The sequence below is a fragment of the Dipodomys merriami genome, unplaced genomic scaffold, assembly GCF_024711535.1.
Source record: "Dipodomys merriami isolate MVZ:Mamm:240054 unplaced genomic scaffold, mDipMer1.0.p SCAF_6, whole genome shotgun sequence".
In the NCBI taxonomy this organism is placed as follows: Eukaryota; Metazoa; Chordata; class Mammalia; order Rodentia; family Heteromyidae; genus Dipodomys; species Dipodomys merriami.
Window position 1 is genome coordinate 242,322 of NW_027206179.1, and position 21,544 is coordinate 263,865.

Below are 21,544 nucleotides of genomic sequence, written 5' to 3' on the forward strand. Positions count from 1 at the left end.
TGCGGCCCGGGCGGGGCGGCGGAGGCTGGCGGGCGGCCCTGCCGCGCTCCGTGGCCCAGGAGGCGGCCCCGGCGGGCGCCCGGCCGTCCCCGAGCGCGCCGCAGTCCCCCGCCCCCGCCCAGTGCGGCAGCGGCCGCCCGCCAGCCGAGGTTGACGCCGCGGCCCGGCCCGGCGCAGCCGCCGTCCACCTGCCGGCGGGGGAGGGGCGCGCCGGCGCCGCGGGTCAGAGGTCGCCGGGCCGCGTCGCTCCCGACGCCCGGCCCGTCCGCGGGTTCCGGGCTGGGGGCGGGGGGGGGGGGGCCCTCTGCCCGTGACGAGCGCCTCACCTCGGGCCGGGTGGCGGATGGCGTCAGGGCCGTCATCTTGCCGGGCAGGGGCGCCGCGGGGCCGGCTCCCGCGAGCCCGTCGCGCGGGCCCGAACCCGCCAGGCCTGGCGGCCGGGGAGGCGGAGGCCGCCCCCAACTTCCTTCAGGGAGCTTTTTACGTGTAGTTGTGGTGCCGGCTCTGGGGCTTGAACTCGGGCCCGGGCACGGTGTCTGGGCTTGGTTGCTCAAGGCTGGCGCTTTAGCGCTCGAGCCACAGCTCCCTGCGGAGGTGGGCGGCGGCAGGGCTCGGACCCAGGACCCAGCCCCCAGGTCCCGACGCTCGTGCAGCGCCAGGCAAAGGCGCTGTGCCGGGCTGTAGCTCGGAGGCCACGGACCCTCAGCAGCCGTCTGTCCAGGGGATGCTCCCCTGCGCCCCCCCACTCTAGGCACACATTCAGCACTGTCAGCGAGCAGGAAGAAGGCGCGCTGCTAGGGTTAGGTGGGTGAAGCTGGGGACACAAGACCAGACCCCCAGGCTGAGGATTTAGGTAGCTCGGGGGCAACAGCATCCGCCTAGCAGGCACCAGGCCTTGGGTTCAGTTCTCATCACAGCATCAAAAAGAAAAGGTTGAGCTGGGAGTGGACGCCTGTAATCGCAGTGCTCAGGAGATTGAGGCAGGAGGAGGGCTACTTATCAAAACCTGTTGCCCCCCACCAAAAAAAAAAAAAAAAGAAAAGAAAAACTTGCTACTCAGGAGGCTGAGATCTGAGGATCATGGTTTGAAGCCAGGCTGCGCAGTAAGTCCATGAGATTTTTCTTTTTGGTCGGTCGTGGGGCTTGAACTCTGGGCCTGGGCACTGTCCGTGCGCTCTTCAGCTCAAGGCGAGCGCTCTACCACTTGAGTCACAGCATCACTTCTGGTTTTCTAGTGGTTTACTGGAGATGAGTCTCATGGACTGGGGCTGGGAAGGTGGCTCAGTGGTAGAGCGCTTGCCTTGCATGCATGAGGCCTTGGGTTCGATTCCTCAGCACCACATAAGCAAAAAGAAAAAAGCCAGAAGTGGCGCAGTGGCTAAAGTGGAAGAGCACTCACTAGTCTTGAGCTGAAGAGCTAAGGGACAGCGCCCAGGCCCAGAGTTCAGGCCCCATGACCGGACCCCCACCCCCCCAAAAAATGTCTCATGGACTTTCCTGCCCAGGCTGGCCTTGAACCATGATCCTCAGACCTCAGCCTCCTGAGTTGCTAGGATTACAGGTGGCACAGGCTTCCATGAGATTTTTATTTGCAATTAATAACCAAAAGACCAGATGTAGAACTGTGGCTCAAATGGTAGAGCACCAGCCTTGAGCTGGGACAGTACCCAGATCCTGCCTTCAAGTCCCAGTGCTGGTATCAAACTTTAAAACAAAACAAAACCCCGAGGTGCGGAGCACAAATGTGTGTGTGCTCGGATTGTCATGTTACTTTCTTCCTGTGGTCAAAGTCTGAAAAATCACTGATAATGATCTGTCTGCTGAGCAGCTGGTTTGCTTATATTTTCAGAAACCCTTCCTGCTGTCCATGAGGGAAACAACCATTTGGTAGCAGAGGGTGGGGGGGGGGGGGGAGAAGGTGGCTGGCTGTCCCAGGGCACCACAGGTCGCCCCCAAACCTGGCCACTTGGCCCACCGCAGAGAAATCCCAGGGGACCACAGGCCACCCCAGACCTGGCCACTTGGCCCACCACAGAGAAAATAGCAACAGGCAAGGTTCGTGAAGTGCTTTTTATTGCAGACCAACCAAAACACTTCTGGTATCAAAATAGAAAACTGCACTCTCAAACAGGGTTCAGGGAGCAGCGAAGGGAGCAGGGTACTAGGAGATGCTGTGGTCTCCAGATGGGCATGGGGGGGGAGCGGTCCACAGAAAACCCTCCAGATAAAACTACCTCCCCAGCTCAGTCCCCAGGGAAACTGCAGCCCAGGATATTAGAAAGCAGCTTCTGCATGCACCCCAGTCTGCAACGCAGAGAGCTGTGTATCAGGGGGGTGGGGGTACCCAGTCAGAAATTTGGGGAAGGGGGCACGATAGCCTGTGGGGAAATGACCCAGCCAGCCGGGAGGCAAATGGCTTGTGGGAAGAGCCTGGGGGTCAGTGGGGTCCCAGGAGCTGAGGGGTGCCACGGCCTGCAAGTGGCTTTGAGGTGTACAAAAGAAAAACATCACGAGTGAGAAAGAGCCAACCACGGAGGCACGGCCTGCCGGAAGTCTGTGCCGCCTTTAAGAGGGCAGGCCAGGCCGGAAGAGAGCAGAGCCCCATTCTTTCTTCTGGCTCAGCTCCAATGGGGCCTGCTGCCCTCCTGACCAGCCTGCCCAACTGTGGCAGGCAGGAAGCGAACGAGCTGGGCCACAGCCCTGGCAGAACACAGCTGGACCTGGCTCCAAGTCAGAGGCAATCCATGGAGTTCTCGGGGAGCAGGCCGGGGGTGCAGGCGGGGAGGCCCAGGCCCTTGACCGGCGCGCAGCCCAGACTGAAGGCCACGCTGGGGTCCTGGCTGTCGGGGGCCTCCAGCCTGTCTGTGTTTTCCCAGTTGATGTGGAAGCGTGTCACCCGGGGATTCGAGGCCAGGATGTTACGCTGGAGCTGGGAGAAGTCGGGCTTGGGGGGCGGGTTCTCCCGCAGCTCGGGGTTCGGGTACTCGTTGTTGACGTAGTAGCCCACGCGGATGAACTCCTGGCCGTGGTAGGTGCAGGTGATGAGGACGACGGTCACACCCACCGCGTCCGTCTCAGGGATGAGGGACGGGTTGGGGGCGTCAGCCTGGGGGGACACAGCCTGAGTCTCAGCACCAGGTGGCACCTCAGTGTCACCACGCAGATTCCCAGGGGATTGCCAGGGTAGAAAGGGTGCTTGGTTATAACTGACTCCCTAGAGGACCAGGAGAGGGCTGCGGGCCGAGCGCCTGGGGCGCAGAAGACGCTCTCAACACGATGGCATGGCAACATGGGAGGGGGTGCGAGGCACAGGGAACAGCAGGGGAGGCTGAGAGTGGACCCCCCACACACACACATTTGGTCTCAGTGTGACAGAAGGACGGGAGAGGAGGCTGGGCATGGATTATTCTGGAAAGGGGCAAGGACCTCAACCCAGAAGCAGAAGACAGATTCAGGGTGCACTGGTGTGAGATGAGATGAATGCAAAGGACAGCACGGGGCCTTCGTCAGACACAATGCCATTTCTTTTTCCTTTCAGACATGGTTTCGTTACGGAGCCCAGGCTAGCTCAAACTTGCCAGTCCTGGGCTTTTTGCTCCAGGCTATGCTCTACCTACTTGAGCCACAGAGCCATTTCTCAGTAGTTTATTGGAGATAAAGACTCTCACGGACTTTCCTGCCGGGGCTGGCTCTGAACCGTGATCCTCAGATCTCAGCCTCCTGAGTAGCTGGAATGACAGGCGTGAGCCACCGGCGCCCAGCTAGAAGCTGAACCACACACTTTTGGACAAAGAATGGTTCAAGGACGGGGGCGTGGCTAGGCAGGAAGGGAAGCCAGATTACACCGGAGGCCGGGCTCCAGCTCAGCATCCCAACAGACAAACAACAAATAGATACACAACAGTGTGCGCGCGGCCATGGCGGCTCAGGCCGCACCTCTCTTACCTGAAACACAAACATGTGCCTCCCGGCAGGCACGGGGCCCACTAGGACGGAGTCCAGAATCTGATCAAATGCCTCACTTTCTGCTGAGCCCACATAAATGAGTTTCCACTCCAGGTCTGCAAAAGCACAGGGCGGAGTTAAGCAATGGAAATAAATAGCTGAGCAGCGAGACAGCTGAGGGTCTTTCTAAAAGGTTCTGGAAGATTCTTCCAGCTGGATGGGGGTTGGCTGGGCAGTGGGTGCTGGCCCCTTCCCAGCCTGAACTGGGGCAGAGATGGAGCCCCACTCATGGTGGGGACACAGCTGCCATGAGCCTGGCTGGGCCAGGCGACCTTGGGGGGGAGGGGAGGCGCGGGGATCTCAGCGGCTGGGGAGGGGGAATCGTATGGCAGAGTCTGAATCAAGAGCCATGTGATGTCTTCTGGGGGCAGGAGGCAGCAGGCGGGCATCTGGGGGCGCGGGGGGTGTGGTAGGGAGTGACATCCACTTTCACACACAGCGACTGGTGCCATGGAACCAGGGGCCCATCCATGATTGGGTGGGGGGGTGGGGTGCAGGCTCCAAAGGGCAGGAGGGGGAAATCAAGGCTGTGGGGAGGGAGGAGGAGGCTACCCCCCCAGGCGTGTCTGGCCAAGCCCCAAGTCATGCCTACTTGTAGACACCTGGGTAAAGGGGTCATCAGTGTATGCCCGTGGCACCCCCAAACCCCTGCATGCCACCAGGGAGGGGCTCCACGGGTAGCACAGCCCCGCTGGCCCCCACCGGGTGGTGTGGCTGCCTGCCGAGGTCCAAGTGTATCAGAGGCAAGGTCATGCGAGTGCAGGGGCGCTTGGCAGGGGACCGGGAACTTATTTTAGATTCTTTGAAATGACACAACCCTCGGGCCGGCAGCTGGGCGAGTTTCACAAGCTGCGATTTTCACAGGAAGCAGCTCCTGGACGCTGGGCCGCAGCGCGCATCCAAGCGCGGCCTGGCCTCCTCGGCTGTCACCTGAGCCCAGCCCTTCCTCGATACACCCACTTCCTGTCCCTCTGCGGTTTCACCCACACCCTTCCAGGGCTCACTCAGGTGAGCACGGGGTGCACTGGGGTTCAAGCTCCAGCAGGGAAGTTGAGGGATTTATAGTCATTTTCCCCACATCCCCCCAAGGTTGTGGGGCTTGAACTCCGGGTCTAGGCCCTGTCCCTGAGCTCTTCAGCTTAATGCTAGTGTTTTACCACTTGAGCCACAGCGCCACTTCTGGTTTTCTGGTGGTTCATTGGAGATAAGTCCCACAGACTATCCTGCCGGGGCTGGCTTTGAGCCACAATCTTCAGATCTCAGCCTCCTCTGAGTTGCTCGGATAACAGGTGTAAGCCATCAGTATCCTGCTTTATAGTTGTTTTTGTCTGTGTTGCTGAGATGGGGTCCAGGGTGACTCGTAACACCCCCAGCTATGGACAAGAATGACAGGCATGTGCCTGGATCTCAAGGTTTTTTATTTATTTATTTTTTCTGGTAAGGGGTGGCCTTGAACTGAGATCCCCTAATATCTGCCTTTCAAGTAAGTAGGATAAGTCCCAACTCCAGGCTTATCACTACTTTTAACAAATGCAGCCAGGAATGGGTGGTCATATCTGTCATCCTAGCTACTCACGAGGCTCAGATCTGAGGATCACGATTCAAAAGCCAGCTGAAGTAGGAAAGTCCAGGCCAGAAGTAGAATTTTGGCTCAAGTGGTGAACACGAGCATTGAGCTACAAGTGCTCAAGGACAGCACCCAGGCCCTTAATGTCAAGCCACATACACACACAAAATGGACAAGTCAGGCCGGGTGCTCATGCCTGTTCTCCTCTCCCACTGAGGAGTCTGAGATCTGGAGGATCGTGTTTCATTCCATCTCCAACTCAACAGCGAACAGCTGGGCTGGATGGATGAGTAACTCAAGGCCCAGTGAGTGAGGCCCTGAGTTCTGGCCACAGTACTGGAAGAAGGAAAAGAAAGTGACCTAAGTAGGATCAGAGTTGTTAAAAGAACAGCAGAATTTGGCTAATGCAACTCTCACTCCTTCGGGTCTCATCCACAAGCAGTGTTGCTGCAAACGCACGCACACGTGTGCACACACATACACACACAAAAGCTAAGCACAGGAGCTGGGAAGGTGGCTCAGTGGTAGAGTGCTTGCCTTGCATGCCTGAGGGCCTGGGCTCGATTCCTTAGCACCACATAAGCAAAAAGAAAAAAGCTGGAAGTGCCGCTGTGGCTCAAGTGGTAGAGCCCTCGCCTTGAGCTGAAGAGCTGAGGGACAGTGTCCAAGGCCCAGAGTTCAGGCCCCACAAACAACAACAAAAAAAATCTGAGAAGCCAGCCAGGAACTGATGCCTCACACCTGTAATCCTAGTTACTCAGGAGGCAGAGACTTGGAGGATCTTGGTTTGAAGCTAGCCCTAGCAGAAAAATTGATGAGATTCCATCTCCAAAATAACCAGTAAAAAGCCAGGACTGGAAGTGTGGATCAACTGGTAGACCACCAGCCAAGCAAACAAGCCGAGTGCCAGGATTACAGGCATACACCACCATGCCAAACATTTCTCTCTGCACATCATAGATAAACTCAGGACCTCCTGCTCACAGCTTTTACCTTTGAGCCATGCCTCTAGTCCAGCTTCTTGCCAGACATAGTCTGACTTTTCTGCCAGGCTGGCTTAGAACCTGAGTTCCCCAGGTTTCTGCCACCTCAGCAGCTTGGATTGCAGGAATGAGCTCTTGTGTTCAGCTTAGTATTTATTTATTTACTTATTTTTTGTCGGTTGTGGGCTTAAACTCTGGGCCTGGGTGCTGTCCCTCCAACTCTTCAGCTAAGGTGAGCACTCTACCACTTGGGCCACAGCACCACTTCCAGCTTTTTCTGCTTATGTGGTACTGGGGAATTGAACCCAGGGCCTCATGCATGCAAGGAAAGAGCTCTACCACTGAGCCACCTTCCCAGCCCTTTTTCTACCTATTGAGTGTCCTTATTTGGCAATAGCACCTGTGGTCATGGTAACGCAGTGGATGTGTAGCTGGGGTGAGCTCCCTAGTAGAATGTGGGTTTGGCTCGTGTGTGTGGCCCTATGTTTGATCCCCAGCACCAAGACCAAAACCAAGGCAATATTGTCTTTCTTTTCCAGAACTCTCAGACATGAGAAAGGCCCTGAACTCAGAACTCAACATCAGATCTAGTGACACTGTGACATAGGCCTCTCCATTAGCGGAGGGTAAGCCTGGCAGTGTCCCTATGGCCTTCCCTCCTCCCGGCATTCTAGAAGGAATACCAGAGGCTGGGAATGTGGCTTAGTGGTAGAGCGCTTGCCTAGCATACATGAAGCCCTGGGTTCGATTCCTCAGCACCACATAAGAAATAAGAAAAAAGCGCTCTGGGTTCGATTCCTCAGCACCACATAAGAAATAAGAAAAAAGCTTATAAGTGGCGCTGTGGCTCAAGTGGTAGAGCGCTAGCCTTGAGCTGAAGAGCTGAGGGACAGCGCCCAGGCCCAGAGTTCAGGCCCCACGACTGGACCCCCCCCCCCAAAAAAAAGAAGGAATACCGAATGGTCAATGGCCATGCAACGGCCTCTCAGTGCAACTGTGTTTAACCGCCAGAAGCACACAGGCTGATGGAAACCGGATCGTCCGCCCAGTGGGAACTGTGAATCCCTGAGTCTATTAGCTCCTGCTGTCCCCTCCTGCCTCCTAAACTGTCTTACTCCGCAGCAGTCACGCTACACTTTATTTATTTATTTACGCCCGCCTCGTTCCAGAAAGGATTTGACCCGGCTTCTTCTATAGTTAGTCACTAGGAGGCTCCCTAATTGAAACGGGAGCCGAGCCGGGGGAGAGGCCGCCGGGCTGGCCCAGGCCCAGCGCACACGTCGCTGGCAGCTCCGGGCTCCTCCAAATGGCACCGACTTCCCCACAAGCCGCGGGGCGGCGCGAGGCCACGCCCCCGCGAGGCCACGCCCCCGCGAGGCCACGCCCTCCGGCGCCGAGCCTCCCCGCCCTCCCACCCGGAGAGCCGGCCTAACACCCCCAGCGGGGCGGGGGCGCCCCGGTGCGTGGCCCTCTCCGTGGCTCCGTGTCACCTCACCGGTGACAGCCGGCCACCTTCCTACGGTCCGGATGAGGGGGACACACGCCCCGCGGCGGCCTTCCAGCGGGTTCCGCCCCGTGCACACCCACGGCCCACACTCGGTGCGACCCCCTCCGCGGCCGTCCGAGGTCGCGGGCTGTTCAGTGACAGCCGTCAGGAGTCCGGAGGGACCTGCAGCCCGGCTGGGCCGCCCCTCGACCCGCGCGCGCGGCCTGGGCTGGCGGGGCGCACGAACGCGAGGTGGGGGACCAAACTGCTCTCGGAGACGGGCGCCTGGGGGGCCCCCAGCCCTGCCCAGGGGGGTACAGCAAAGCGGGGCCGGCGGGAGGGGGCAGCTTCCACCCGGGAAAGGAGCGAGCTGGAGAAAAAAGGGGGTGGGGCACCCCGAGGGCCTGGGGACCCTGGGTGGGAGCCAAGGAGAGCAGAGTGGGGAGGATTCTGCGGGGTGCCAAGATCTGGGGATCGCGGTTCGAAGCCAGCCCCGGTAGGGAAGGGTGAGAGACTCTGGTGGCCCACTCACCAGCCAAAAGCCGGAAGTGGAGCTGCGGCCCAAATGGTAGAGCGCCAGCCTGGAGCCAAAAAAAACCCCTCAGGGACAGTGCCCTGGCCCTGAGTTCAAGTCCCAGGAACTGCGTGTTCACACGCGCACGCACACTCACGGGGTGCCAGAGAGCTCCTGCACGGGGAGGTCGGGGCGGGCGGCGGGAAGGGACGGAGGGGGCGGAGATGGGGGCCGGGGTCCCCAGGAGGAGGACACGGGGCTCGTCCGCGGCAGGGCCGGACGGGGCGGTCGCCAGGGAGGCCCGCACGGGGTCTGCCTCACCGTCTGCCAGGGCCTCGTTGCATTCAAAGCTGATCTCGAATCGGAAGGGGCTGTGGAAAGGACTCGGGTTCTCCAGCACCACCACGTTCAGCACCGACACCTTCGCCATCGCCTCGCCGGCTGACGGAAGCAGCTGCGGTGGGTCCCGCGCGCGTCTGGGCGGGCCCGGCGGGAGGGGCTGGGAGGAAAGGGGGGAAGGGGCGCGGGACAACGGGAAGGACGGCGTGACCGGCAGCCGCCTCAGCCTCCCCGCTCCGCCGCCGGCTCGCACTGCGCTTCTCCTCCGCGCGCCGCCTTCAAATACTCGGCCCCACCCGCCAGCCAATCACCGCCAACGCCGCCCGGCGGCGCGCGCTCTCGCTGTGCCAACCAATCCCCGTGCGCCTAGCGGCGCGCGCCCGGACGCCTGCCACCAATGAGAGCAGCTCCCTCTCAGCGTCCTGAGAGGAAGGCGGGACTATCTGTGCACTACGTTCGGAGCCAATCCCTAACGTCTCCGACTCCGAGAGTGAGGGCGTGGGTGGGTGGAGTCAGGCTGAGCGGCGCCCCTCCTAGCCAATTCTGACTGTCCCCGCAACCGGCATGGCCCGCCCCCCTCGTCCCTCCTTTCCGGAAGACGCTTCAGGCAGAGGGCAGCGCCGTCAACAGCCAAACGGTGGCGCACTGCGCTCACTGAAGAAAGCAAGGAGGTTCTTGCCTGCGCTCACTGTGATTGACAGGGAGAAGTGGGGCGGGGATAAGGCAGGTTTCTGCAAAGTAATTGGGTCATGTTGCTCGGAGGGTGGGAGCAAAGGGAAGACTTGGCTTCCGATTGGCCGAAAAGAAGCGGAAGTAGGGCGCCGGCGTTGTGGCCTATGGGGGGGGGGTCCTTGTAGGCCTGTAAGCATTTCTGGAAGCTTCTGCGAGAGGCTTGTGGCAGGCGAGGCCCGGTCGGACGTTGTGACCGTTATGACTGTTAGGAACAGTTGAGCCCTCCCTTCCTGCCCCAGGGGTGCCTGGGCTCTGGGAGGGTTGAAGTGGCCAGACAGGGGTTCGAATCCTGGCTCTGCCCATGGACCAGACCCGCGCCTCCCCCTCCCCAGGCCGCCTCCACCACGCCACACCCGTGGAACTCAAGCCGCAGAATCGCATGGTTTGTAGTAATCACTCTTGTTAAAATAGAGCTCAGCAGTTTAAAAATCAAATTTTAAAACATTCAATCCATGATCAGCAAGGTGCCATGTCCACAAAACATTTCTGTATACAGAATGCAAATGAAATTAAGGGGGAAAATGATAGACAGCATCGGTGGCAAGGAATCCCAGCTACTCGGGAGGCTGAGATCTGAGGATCATGGTTCAAAGCCAGCCAGAGCAGGAAAGTCTGCGAGACCCATTTTCTCCAGTTAATCACTAAGAAAGCCAGAAGTGGCACTGTGGCTCAGGCGATAGCACTAGCCTTAGCCTTGAGCAAAAAGTTGAGGGACAGCACCCAGACCCTGAATTAATTCCTAGGATCAGGGTGAGCACATACACATGCAAAAAGATAAACAGATGAAATGAACTCGAATGACATATTTAATCCAATATAACAAAGATTTGATTTCCGAGTGCAGTCAACATAAGAAAATACTAATGAACCCAATACAGTAGCTCATGCTTAAACGTCTAGCTAACTTGGGTTGAAATCTGGAGGATCACAGTTCTAGGCCAGTTCTGGCACCAAAATCCAAGAGAATGTACCTTCAGCAGATGACCTAGAGTGGCAGGCAATGTGGATTAAGTGGTAGAGAACCAGCTGAGCAGATGACAGGTCCTGAGTTCAAACCTCAGTACTGAAGAAATATTTTTGGTTGTAGCTAGGCACAGTGGTACTGTCCTGTAATCCCACCACTTGGACAGGAGTACCAGTACAAAGAAAAGTTGGAAGCCATTTTGGGTTATACAAGAATACCCTCATGCCTGTAATCCTAGCTACTTCAGGAGGCTGAGATCTGAAGATCACAATTCAAACCCAGCCCTGGCAGGAAAGTCCATGAGACTCTTATCTCCAGTAAACAAGCAGAAAACCGGAAGTGGCACTGTGGCTCAGTGGTAGAGCACTAACCTTGAGCGAGAAGAAGCTCAGGGACAGCGCCCAGGTCCAGAGTTTAAGCCCCATGACCAACAAAAATAATAAGAAGAAGACCCTATCTCAAAAAAAAAAACTAAAGGGAGCTAGGCAGCAGTGTCTGACACCTGTAATCCTACCTACTAAAGGAGGCTGAGATATGAGGTTCGTGGTTTGAAACCAGCCTGGACAGGAAAGTCTTCGTGATACTCTTACCTCCAATAAACTATTCCAATAAACTACTGTATAAGCAACTTATGGCTCTGTGGCTTACATGGTAGAATGCTAGCCTTGAGCATAAAGAGGCTCAGGGACGGCACCCAGGCCCTAAGTTCAAGCCCCAGGACTGGCAAAAAAACAAAACTAAAGGGTTCAACTCAAGGGTAGCGCGCTTGCCTAGCCTGTGTGAACCCAGGGGTTCCAATGCTAGTGCCCCCAAAAGAATTATTTGGCTAAAAGAAGATCTACAGTTATAATTGGCTTCTTTTCTTGGGAATTTTAAACATACTTAGGAATTATTGGGACATTCTCATCTCTAAATTATTTCCAAATACTGCTTGCTTTATTTATTTTGCTGGTCCTGGGGCTTGAACTCGGGCCTGGGTACTGTTTCTGAACTTTTTTCTTTTTCTTTTTTTTTGGGGGGGGGGTTGGTCCAGTTGTGGGGTCTGAACTCTGGGCCTGGGCGCTGTCCCTCAGCTCTTCAGCTCAAGGCTAGCGCTCTACCACTTGAGCCACAGTGCCACTTCTGGCTTTTTTCTTTTTTTTATGTGGTGCTGAGGAATCGAACCCAGGGCCTCAGGCATGCAAGGCAAGCGCTCTACCACTGAGCCACCTTCCCAGCCCCCTGAACTTTTTTCTTAAGCCTGGAACTCTACCATTTGAGCCACAGCTCCACTTCCAGCTCTTTTTGGTTGGTTAATTTGAGATAAAAGGCTCATGGACTTTCCTGCCCAGCTTGGCTTTGAACCACAATCCTCACATCTCAGCTTCCAGACTAGCGAAGATGACAGGTGTGAGCAACTGGTGCCCAGCTTTTTGTTGTTGTTGTTGTTGCTTTATTCCCAGCCCCAGCCTTTCACATCTACCCCTATCAAGAACCTTTGCAACACAAGGATATGGTCAAGCCCCACTACCACCACACACACCAGACAGCCAAAAGAAACATCTCATCTCTGGTACATCCCTACATCCCCAGAACTTGGCTCATGACCTCTCTGGGCCTGGGCGCTGTCCCTCAGCTCTTCAGCTCAAGGCGAGCACTCTACATCTTGAGCCACAGCGCCACTTAAGGTTTTCTGGTGGTTTATTGGAGATAAGAATCTTGGGGCTGGGAAGGTGGCTCAGTGGTAGAGCACTTACTTGCCTTGCATGCTCGAGGCCCTGGGTTTGATTCCTCAGCACCACGTAAGAAAAAAGCCGGAAGTGGCGCTGTGGCTCAAGTGGTAGAATGCTAGCCTTAAGCTGAAGAGCTGAGGGAGAGCGCCCATGCCTAGAGTTCAGGCCCCATGACCAGACCACCCCCCCCAAAAAAAAAAAAAGAGAGAAAAAGAGTCTCATGGACTTTCCTGCCCAGCTGGCTTTAGAACCGTGTTCGTCGGATCTCAGCCAGTTTAGTAGGCAGGATGACAGGCATGCGCCACCTGTGCCGGCTCACTTTTTACTTTTGAGACAGGATCTTAGTACATAGCCCTGGCCTGGCCTTGAACTAGTAAGCTGTCTTCCTGCATCAGATTCCCTAGGATTACAGATATACCTCACATCTGGCTAATCATCATTTTTATTGTATTTTTTATTTCCCCCCAGCACTAGGGCTTGTGCTCAGAGCTTATGCTCATTTGAGTGATTAGCAGGACTGGTATTCTACCACTGGAGCCACAGTACCAGCCTAGCTTTTTGCTTGTTAATAAGAGATAGGAAGTCCAGTGGACTTTTCTGTCCAGGCTGCTCTCTCTCCAGGTCAGCCTCCTGAGTAGCTAGGAAGACAGGCGTGAGCCACTGGCGCCTGGCTTTAAATTTTTTTTTTTTTTTTTTTTTTTTTTGCAGTTTTGGGGCCAGGGCATTTAGGCGCTGTCCCTGATCCTCTTTGTGCTCAAGGCTAGCGCGCTACTACTTGAGCCAGAGCACCATTTTGGGTTTTCTGGAGGCTTATTGGAAAAAAGGGTCTCACCAGCTTTCCTGCCTGGGCTGGCTAAGAACCATGATCCTCAGATCTCAGCCTCCTGAGAGCTAGGGTGACAGGCAGGAGCCCCCAGTGCCAGGCTGAATGCAAGCATTTTGTATCCATGTCAGTTTCAAAGAAGCAGAAGTGGGATCCTGGCTTTGTTTAATTAATTGATTAATTTAATTGGAGATCAGAGTTTCCTGGGCTGAGAATGTGGCTTAGTGGTAGAGTGCTCGCCTAGCATGCATAAAACCCTAGGGTTGGATTTCCTCAGTACCACATACACAGAAATAGCTGGAAGTGGCGCTGTGGCTCAAGTGGTAGAGTGCTAGCCTTGAACAACAAAGCTCAGGGACAGTGCAGGCCCTGAGTTCAAGTCCAGAACTGGCTACTGAGTGCAAATAGTTCATGCTTGTTATCCTAGTTACTCAGGAGGCTGAGATCTGAGGATCACAGTTCAAAGCCAGCCTGGGCAGGAAAGTCTGTGAGACTCTTATCTCCAAATAACCACCAGGAAACTGGAGGTGGTGCTGTGGCTCAAGTGGTGGAGCGCTAGCCTTGAGCTGAAGAGCTGAGGGATAGCGCCCAGGCCCAGAATCCAATTCCTACAACTGGCCAAAAAAATAAAAATAAAATTAAAAAAATCTCCTGGACTTTCCTGCTTGGGCCGATTTCGAGCCATACTCCTCAGCTCTCAGACTGCAGAGTAGCTAGCATCGCAGGACTGCTGGGACACAAGAATGTCCCTGGGTGGGTCTGCAGAGCGTATCTGCGCCCCTGGCTTCTGTCAGCCTTTGTTACGCCAGGTATAGCTATGACATAAGCAGTCAGGAGCGGCCCAGGGTGTGCGCCCCCCTGCTCTGTACCCCATATGCAATGCATGAAGTCGTACAGATTTGAATTTCCCCATGTCCACTGGTCTAGAGAGGGCTCATGTATGCATGCCCATGGCGACAGGTGAACCTCTCTCCCAGAAGCTTTATTGAGAGCCTACTGTGTCCACTGCTGTGCTGGGCTCTGAGAACCCCTTCTGCTATGGACCCCACATTCAGGCCTGCAGGTACACAGGTGAAATCTGCCCAGAGTAGCCTGGCCACTGGGAGAAGTGGGGGACAGAGCTGGGCAGGGCTGTGGAAGTTGCAGATGCATTGAGAGGGTGTAGCCTGGGAGAGTCTGTACAACGAATGGTTTTCCTGAGGTCTGGACACACAGCACAGTCAGTGCCAAGGCCCTGGGGCAGGTGGGAACTGCAGGGAGCAGTCAAGGCATGGGGCTTTGGTTTCTGTAAGGCCAGGGTTGACTTGGGCCTTTCCTCCCGGTGACACCAGAGGTTTGAGCTGAAAAGGGAAGAAAACTTGAGGACCAAAGTCAGTGGTTCCTGTGTCGAGAGATGCTTGAAGATAGACTCTGTGGTGTGTGTGGGGCGGCTCAGGGGCTGTGAGTGTGGGGTACAAATGAGTGGGCGCCTGTCACGCTGGAGCCTGAGCCAGGCCTGTCCCCATGGAAGAGCTGGTGCTGGAGCCCCCTGTGCCAGGCCTGTCCCCATGGAAGAGCTGGTGCTGGAGCCCCCTGTGCCAGGCCTGTCCCCATGGAAGAGCTGGTGCTGGAGCCCCCTGTGCCAGGCCTGTGTCCCCATGGAAGAGCTGGTGCTGGAGCCCCCTGTGCCGGGCAGAGCTTTGCCCCCCCTCCCCCAGTGAATCCACGGCCACTCCTCATTCCAAGAAATCTTAATTTCTTTATTGTTTGACTTTTTTTTTGACTCAACAATTTTTTTTAAGCTTTTTGTTTTTTTCTGAAACGTTCGTTATGAGCCTTTTTTGTTTTGTTCTCGTTAAATGCACTCGACCCAAAATTGGTTTGGCATATCGAAAAGGAGACCGAAGAGGGGTGGGGGGGGCGGGGCGGGGGAGGCCCGAATGGACAGAGGTTGAGGATGAGTAGAAAGGGGGCAGAGACAGCAAGAAAGACGCGGGAGGGGCGCCGGGAGGGGGGACCCAACAGAAAAGGATGCGAGGAGAAAGAACAGACGAGATTTAGGAGCAATTGAACCCAGGAGCCCGCGGAGGGCGCGGGGAGGAAACCAAGACCCTTGTCCGGCCCATCCCAGCTTGGGGGGCCTCAAGGCACCCGGTCTGGCTGGGGTGGGGACACCTGGGCCCGGGGTGGCGTGTGCGGGACGGCGGTCCCGCCCAGCCCCGCCAGGGGGCGCCGCCGCGCAGCCCCAGGCCTGAGCCCCCCACGCCCCCCTGCACCCCTCTCTCCCCTTGATTGTCGAGTGGAGAGATGGGGGGCTGGGCAGGGGAGATTTCCCCCCCCCCCGTGGCCAGTTCCTTCTGTCCCCCACTGCCCGGCCAGACCTCCTCGACCTCCCCAGGGTCTTGTGGTGACACTGAGCTAAGAGCCCCGGCCCCCCCAGAGCTCCCCAGGGCTGGGGTCACCCCGCCTGCTCCCCCCTGGGACCAAACCACCCTCTTTGGTCTGACCCCTTCCCCCCGAATGGACAGGGACTCGCCAGCCCCAGCTCCCCAGCACCAGGGAGGGGGCTTTCTAGCAGCAAAAAAAAAAAAAAAAAAAGAAAAAGAAAAAAGAAAAAGGAAACAGAGGGTCCCCTCCTCGGGGGCCTCCTCCCCCAGAGCCCGAGGTTCATGGCAGCAGCAGGCTGAGACCGGAGATGTCTGGAAACTCATGGCACTTGTGAGAAAAGAGGGAGGAGGGCGAAGACAGAGAGGTCAGGCAGAGGCCGGGGCACCTCCGGGAAATGGCGATGAGGGGCTGCACTACCCCAAAAGGCTGGGAGAAGCGGGGGGGGGGGGGGGGGGCTGGGGACAGCGCGGGCTCGGGTGACAGCCCAGGCCCGCACCAGCTGCACCCGCCCAGGCACCGGGGATGGGAGAGGGCACCCCGTCTTGCCAGCCCCACTCAGCCGGGGGCCCCCCAGGCCCTTGCACCCCCGGCCCGAGGCGGAACACACGGGGGGGGGGACACACACACATGGAGGGGAGCGCAGCCGGTCTTGGCAAGAGCCTCTTTGGGTGTGAGGGTGTCTCCCCGGGCCGAGGCGGGGCGGAGGGGAGCCGGGCCCGGGTCCGGGGCAGGGGTGAGGTACACGCCCCAGGGGCGGCGGGGCGCAGGGGCGGCGGGGCGGGGAGGAGGTGACGACGGACCGGATGGGCGCCGGGTTCTTTGTTTCGCTGTTGCTTGAGATTTTCGTTGCTGTCTCTGGAGTGTGGAGCGCGCCCTGCCGCCCGCGGGGCGCGGGGTGCACAGGGCGTCCATGGAGAGAGGTCCCGGCCGCGGGGCGGGGGCAGCGGCGCCCCGCTCTGCTCCGCTCCCCACAAAGTCCGGGCGGCCTGGCCACGGGCGCCTGGTGGCTTCAAGTGATGAGATTTTTTTTTTGTCTTTTTTTTTTTTGTTCTTTTCCATTTCGTTGAAATATTTACAGCAAGGGGGGCGGGCGGGGCGGGCGGGGGTTCCCTAGGGAAGATCCAAGCCCAGGACCCACTCCCCGGGGAGACCCAGACCCACAATCTGCTCCCCCAGATCGCCGGGCCCACAGGGCCGGGAGCTGCCCGGCCACGGCCGCCCCTGCGGGCTGGGGGGCCCTGTGGGGAGTTGTGCTTCATCAGGAGTCGCCCCAAGGCAGGGGGTCATTGGGTGCACTCTGGGGGGCCGGGGGGGGGGGCCGGCTGGCTGGAGGGCGGGGACACGGGGGACCCATAGCGAGGGGGAAGGAGCTTGTGGATAGTTCCACCTTGAAACCGCCGGCCACCACGGCCCGGGCCCGGAGGCTCTGGCTGCAGGGGGGGAGTGGGCAGCGGAGCTGGGGTGCAGGGGATGGGGCCCCGTCCGTCTGTCCTGCCCACGGGGGGGGGGGGGAGAGGAGTGGTGGCCAGGCTGGACCCCACGGGGGGGACCCCCTCCATGCCCAGAGCATCGGAGGCAGGAGCGGAGTTGAGGGCGGTGGGGGGGGCAGTCCTCCCTCCTGCCCTGGGGAGGGAGGAGGGGGGGCTCGGGGCCTCCTCCCTGCGCTCCCCCCGAATCGAGCTGGTGCGGGTGGCTGGTGGAGACCCTGTGTGAGCCCGCGGCCGGGTCCTGGGGGGCGGGGCGGGGGGACACGACCGAGGGGCCACCAGCCACGGCCGCGCCCAGGGCGCCCCCGCCCGGCCGGCCCCGGCCCCTGGTCCGCGCAGGTCCCTCAGAGGCTGGTGACGAGCTGCATCTGGCCGTCGCCGTCGGGCCCGGGCCCCTCGAGGCCCGGCGCCGCCAGGTAGCCCTCGTGGCTGGGCCTCCGCACCTGGTAGTAGCCCTGCAGCGGGTTCCGGGCCACCAGGGCCGGCGGGCGCGAGGTGTAGTAGATCTCCGGGGGGCCGGGGGGCGCGGGCGGCGGCGGGGGCAGCGCCTCGCTGGGCCCGTCGGGGCTGCTGTCCGGGTAGGAGGGCGAGTCCCGCAGCGTGGCCCCGCTGGCGTAGAGCGAGTCCCGGCCGGGCGGCGAGGCGCGCGGGCGCGCGGCGGGGACGTCGTCGGGCGCGCCGCCGTCCGCCTCGTCCAGGTCGCTGTGGTAGAGCACGGACTGCGCGCGCGGCAGCAGCAGCGGCTCCTCCAGCGCCTTGTACAGCAGTTCGATCTCGGCGCGGTCGGCGCCCGCCGGCCCGCCGGCCTCGTCCTCGCTGCCGGCGCCGCCCGCGCCCGGCGGCCCCGCGGGCGGCTCGGGCGGCGGCGGCGGGCCCTTGGCGGCCGCGCCGCGCAGGTTGTTGTGCACCAGCTCGGAGATGATCATCTTCTCGAAGGCCGCCGCGTCGGCCAGGTTGCGGCCGCGGGGCTCGGGGCCCGCGTCGCCCGCGGGGAAGTCGCCGCTGCGCAGCGAGTAGCTGTTGTTGAAGTTGCCGTTGAGCGGCAGCGTGTCCATGCCGCACGCCTCGCGCGTGCCCAGGGGGTGCTCTGCGGGGGGGCACGGAGCGGGGGCGTCAGGGGGGGCCCCCGGCCGGCACCCCCCGCCCGGGGCACGGGGTCCCCCGCATGCTGACTTACTGGGTTCCCGGTAGCTCCCTGCGGGGGGCGGGCGGAAGGAGAGAAAGCGCGGTTAGAGGGAGCCCCCGGGGCTGGGCCGCCCCCCCACGATCCAGGCCCCCCGCTTCCGGTGCCCCTCACCTGGGGAGTTGAAGACGGGGGGCGAGGAGGGGTTGAAGCCCACCGACTCGGCGATGAGCGTGTTGTAGGGGCTGCTGCCCCCGCGCGGCTGCAGCACGGGGTTGGTCAGGAGGTGGTTCCCCATGGTTCCTGGGGGCGGAGGGGGGCAGGTCAGGCGGCCGCCCCGGGCCGCGCGGGGGGGGGGGGGGGCCGGGGACCCGGGCGGCCGCTCACCTCGGTTCAGGGTGGGGGTGCTGTTGATGTCGCCCGCCATGAAGGACGACTCTGTCTGCTTCCGCACTGTGTCATTCCACATCCTCCGGATCCGGCTCTGGGGGGGGGGGCGCAGCCGGGCATGAGGGGTCCGGGGCCCCCCTCCCCCTGGGCCCGTCTCCCCGCCCCCCCCCCCGCCCAGCCCCCGCCCGTACCTGGGTCCCGGTGTAGTAGCGGGTGTTGCTGCGCATGGCCGAGGTCTTGAGGGAGCCGTGCGCGCCCCCTGGCGGGGAGCGGATGCAGCAGTACGAGTGGCGCAGGCACTTGCTGTACTCCTTGTGCACCTGCGGGACACGCGCGCGCACGTGTGTGTGTGTGTGTGTGTGTGTGTGTGTGCGTGTGAGCAGACACCTGCGGCTCGCCGGGGGGCAGCCGGGCTCCAGGACCCCCCGAGGCATGTGATCCCACCGCGCCTGTGCGCTCCGGCCTGGTGCCCTACCACTTGCGCCACAGCTCCACTCCCAGCTTTCTTTTTGGTAGTTAACTGGATGTAAGAGTCTCACGAATTTCCCTGCCCCAGATGACTCTGAGCCTCGATCCTTAGATCTCGGAGTACTGAGCCCCCCCCCCCCCAAGCGCTGGTCCCTTCTTCTTGAGTGTTTTTTAAGAACCACACTTTAACACATTGACTTAAAAAAAGGGACCTTTCTATCACTATAAAATTCACAGTTCTTTCCAGAACTATTCCAGGAGGGAACATGGCACCGGGTGCCCTGTGGTTCCTCACTGGCAGTCCTGATTTACTCCCTTTACACTCCGAAGAGTGCCCCGGCCCTGGGTCCACTCTTCTTGGCCCCCCTCAGCCCCCCCACCCCCAGAACCATGCCCAGCGGCGCGAGGCTGGCACTGTGGGCCCCCAGCAGCACTGGGACCCCCCGGCCTCCGCCCCTCTCCTCTGCCGAGCCCCACACCCTGCCACCCTACCTTCTTCTTCTTCTTTTTTTTTTTTTTTTGGGTCCGGTCGTGGGGCCTGAACTCTGGGCCTGGGCACTGTCCCTCAGCTCTTCAGCTCAAGGCTAGCACCCTACCACTTGAGCCACAGCACCACTTCCGGCTTTTTTCTTTTTGCTTATGTGGTGCGGAGGAATCGAACCCAGGGCCTCATGCATGCAAGGCTAGCGCTCTACCACTGAGCCACCTTCCCAGCCCAACCCTACCTTCTTCTGCAAGGCGCAGTGAAAAACGAAGATGAAGACCCCCTGGAAGGCGTTGAAGGTGGTGAACAGGTAGGCCATCACCACGGACTCCTTGTTGATGAAGAGGAGGCCGAAGGCCCAGGTGAGACCCAGCAGGAAGAGCAGCGCAATGGCCCCCAGGGCCCAGGACCTGAGAGCGGGGGACACAGGTCAGGGCCCCCCAGAGTCCTCAGCATGCTGTGGGTGGGGTTGGGGAAGCCCAAGGGCTGAGGCAGCCTTGGGGGGGCGCGGGAGGGGGCTGGCGGCAGCACCAGCGCATGCACAATGTGGAGCGAGTCAACCATCATTTTGTGGCCACTTTCTTTTGTCCTTGAGTGGACTCAGGATTTGAACTTGGCCTCCTCCACTGCAGCCCCAGCCCACAGGCTGCAGGTGCTAATGCTCCGATCTGCTTTCCCATCCTTTAAGTGGCGCCCCATGAGCACAATGAAGCTCGTGTCCCTAGAGCACTGCAACCCAGGAACAGTGTGTGTGTGTGGGGGGGGGGGTTGGGCACCCTCACTTAATATTGTCCAGGCGACTGGAGTCTGGCTTGAGCACGGATGAGCTGCGAATCATCTTGTGCAGTGTCACCATGAGGAACACCAGGTTCACCTGTGTGGGGCGGGGCCGGGCTGTGGCTCTTTCTCTTCGGAGCTCCCCCCCATGCCCTCCCCGTCCCTCCGTGCTGGGGAGCCGCCCTCCATGCGGGCTCTAGGGCCCCATGTGCCTCATGCCTCGCAGGAGCTGAGCTCCTGTTCAGTTTGACCCTTTCACACCAGTGCCTCTCAGGGCTTACAGGAGGGCGTGCGCGCGTGCCTGGGCGTGCGTGTCACGGCCAAGGCCAGCCCTCCCAACTCACCACGATAACGAAGGAGACAGGCCCAATGAAGCTCCAGATAAAGTAATTGTCCACTCGGAGCCAGCAGCTGTGAACACAGGAGACCGTGGGGTAGAAGGATGTTGGGGAGGCTGCTGGGGCCCCCTTCCCTCTGGTCTCTGAGGCCAGCAACCTAAACGGCTGGGCGTGAGGGGCACCACGGAGTCCCAGGAGGCCACGGGGGACACTCACGCCTTCTCGGTGCCGTAGCTGCGGTAGTCAATGGCGGCGGCGATGCCCACCACCAGGGCGGGGAAGCAGTAGCCACCCAGGTAGTAGTACTTGGTGCGCGAGTACTCGCTCTCAAACACCTCCACCAGCAGCAGGTAGAGATGCACGCCCTCCAGGCACAGCCAGGAGAAGGCGGCCAAGAAGAAGTAGTGCAGCAAGCCCGCGAAGATGGGGCAGGCAATCTAGGGGAGCCGTGAGAGAAGGTGAGCTGCACCAGGGGGCTGGGGGCGTCTGCTCCCTGCCCCCTCCCACCCCCCGGCCCTGGCCTACCTCGTACTGCGTCTTGTCTATCCCCACCAGGAAAAGCAGCTCTGCCAGGAAGAGGTTGATGCACAGGTTCTTGTGGATGGTGTTGCGGTCGGTCTGTAGGCCCCGCAGGAAGCAGAAGGTGGAGATGCAGATGGCGAGGCAGACCAGCGAGATCACGATGCCCACCCAGGTAATGACTGAGAGCAGCAGCTCATTGATGCGGCCCTGGTACTGGGGACAAGAACGAGGTTGCATGCTCAGAGCTGGTCACGGGCTGGGCCAGGAGCAGGGCGCATGCCCAGAGCCTGCTGCAGGCCGGGCCAGGAGCAGGCCAGGCCATGGGCTACTAGTAGGACCTCGGAAGAGAGGCAACAGTGGTACCAGCAGGCTTCTCATCACTTTGGGTGGGCGGAAGCCAGGGGTGACCAGACGGATGCACCTGCACGTGGCCCCCACCCCTGCCCTCCCAGCAGGGCCCCCA

At 59.8% G+C, this 21,544-nt stretch overlaps 2 protein-coding genes across 4 annotated transcripts in view; both read right to left on the bottom strand.

The window, feature by feature from the left end:
• Window positions 1-2,056: 2,056 nt before the first annotated feature.
• Asf1b (anti-silencing function 1B histone chaperone) lies at window positions 2,057-9,134 on the bottom strand. Its single transcript, XM_070002148.1, has 3 exons — window positions 8,877-9,134; window positions 3,946-4,061; window positions 2,057-3,106 (listed from the first exon to the last, which is right to left on the bottom strand). Exons 1-3 carry the CDS (start codon window positions 8,983-8,985, stop codon window positions 2,732-2,734), a joined length of 600 nt encoding a protein of 199 aa, XP_069858249.1. The 5' UTR covers window positions 8,986-9,134; the 3' UTR covers window positions 2,057-2,731.
• A 5,709-nt stretch (window positions 9,135-14,843) lies between these two features.
• Adgrl1 (adhesion G protein-coupled receptor L1) overlaps window positions 14,844-21,544 on the bottom strand; it is a 31,734-nt gene continuing 25,033 nt past the window's right edge. For all 3 annotated transcript variants that reach the window (XM_070002146.1, XM_070002144.1, XM_070002147.1), the window contains 10 exons: window positions 21,085-21,294; window positions 20,776-20,996; window positions 20,566-20,632; window positions 20,227-20,318; window positions 19,686-19,854; window positions 18,684-18,812; window positions 18,490-18,586; window positions 18,277-18,405; window positions 18,157-18,174; window positions 14,844-18,066 (listed from right to left, as the gene is read on the bottom strand). In XM_070002146.1, coding sequence (XP_069858247.1) covers window positions 17,324-18,066; window positions 18,157-18,174; window positions 18,277-18,405; window positions 18,490-18,586; window positions 18,684-18,812; window positions 19,686-19,854; window positions 20,227-20,318; window positions 20,566-20,632; window positions 20,776-20,996; window positions 21,085-21,294 — 1,875 coding nt within the window. In that variant the 3' untranslated portion in view covers window positions 14,844-17,323. The remainder of the gene's footprint in view (window positions 18,067-18,156; window positions 18,175-18,276; window positions 18,406-18,489; window positions 18,587-18,683; window positions 18,813-19,685; window positions 19,855-20,226; window positions 20,319-20,565; window positions 20,633-20,775; window positions 20,997-21,084; window positions 21,295-21,544) is intronic.

Coding starts and splice junctions, on each gene's coding strand:
- Asf1b (XM_070002148.1), bottom strand. CDS start 8,985: ATGGCGAAGGTGTCGGTGCTGAACGTGGTGGTGCTGGAGAACCCGAGT. Junction 4,062..8,876: donor CAACGAGGCCCTGGCAGACG/GTGAGGCAGACC, acceptor GTGCTTTTGCAG/ACCTGGAGTGGAAACTCATT. Junction 3,107..3,945: donor GGCACATGTTTGTGTTTCAG/GTAAGAGAGGTG, acceptor GTGTCCCCCCAG/GCTGACGCCCCCAACCCGTC.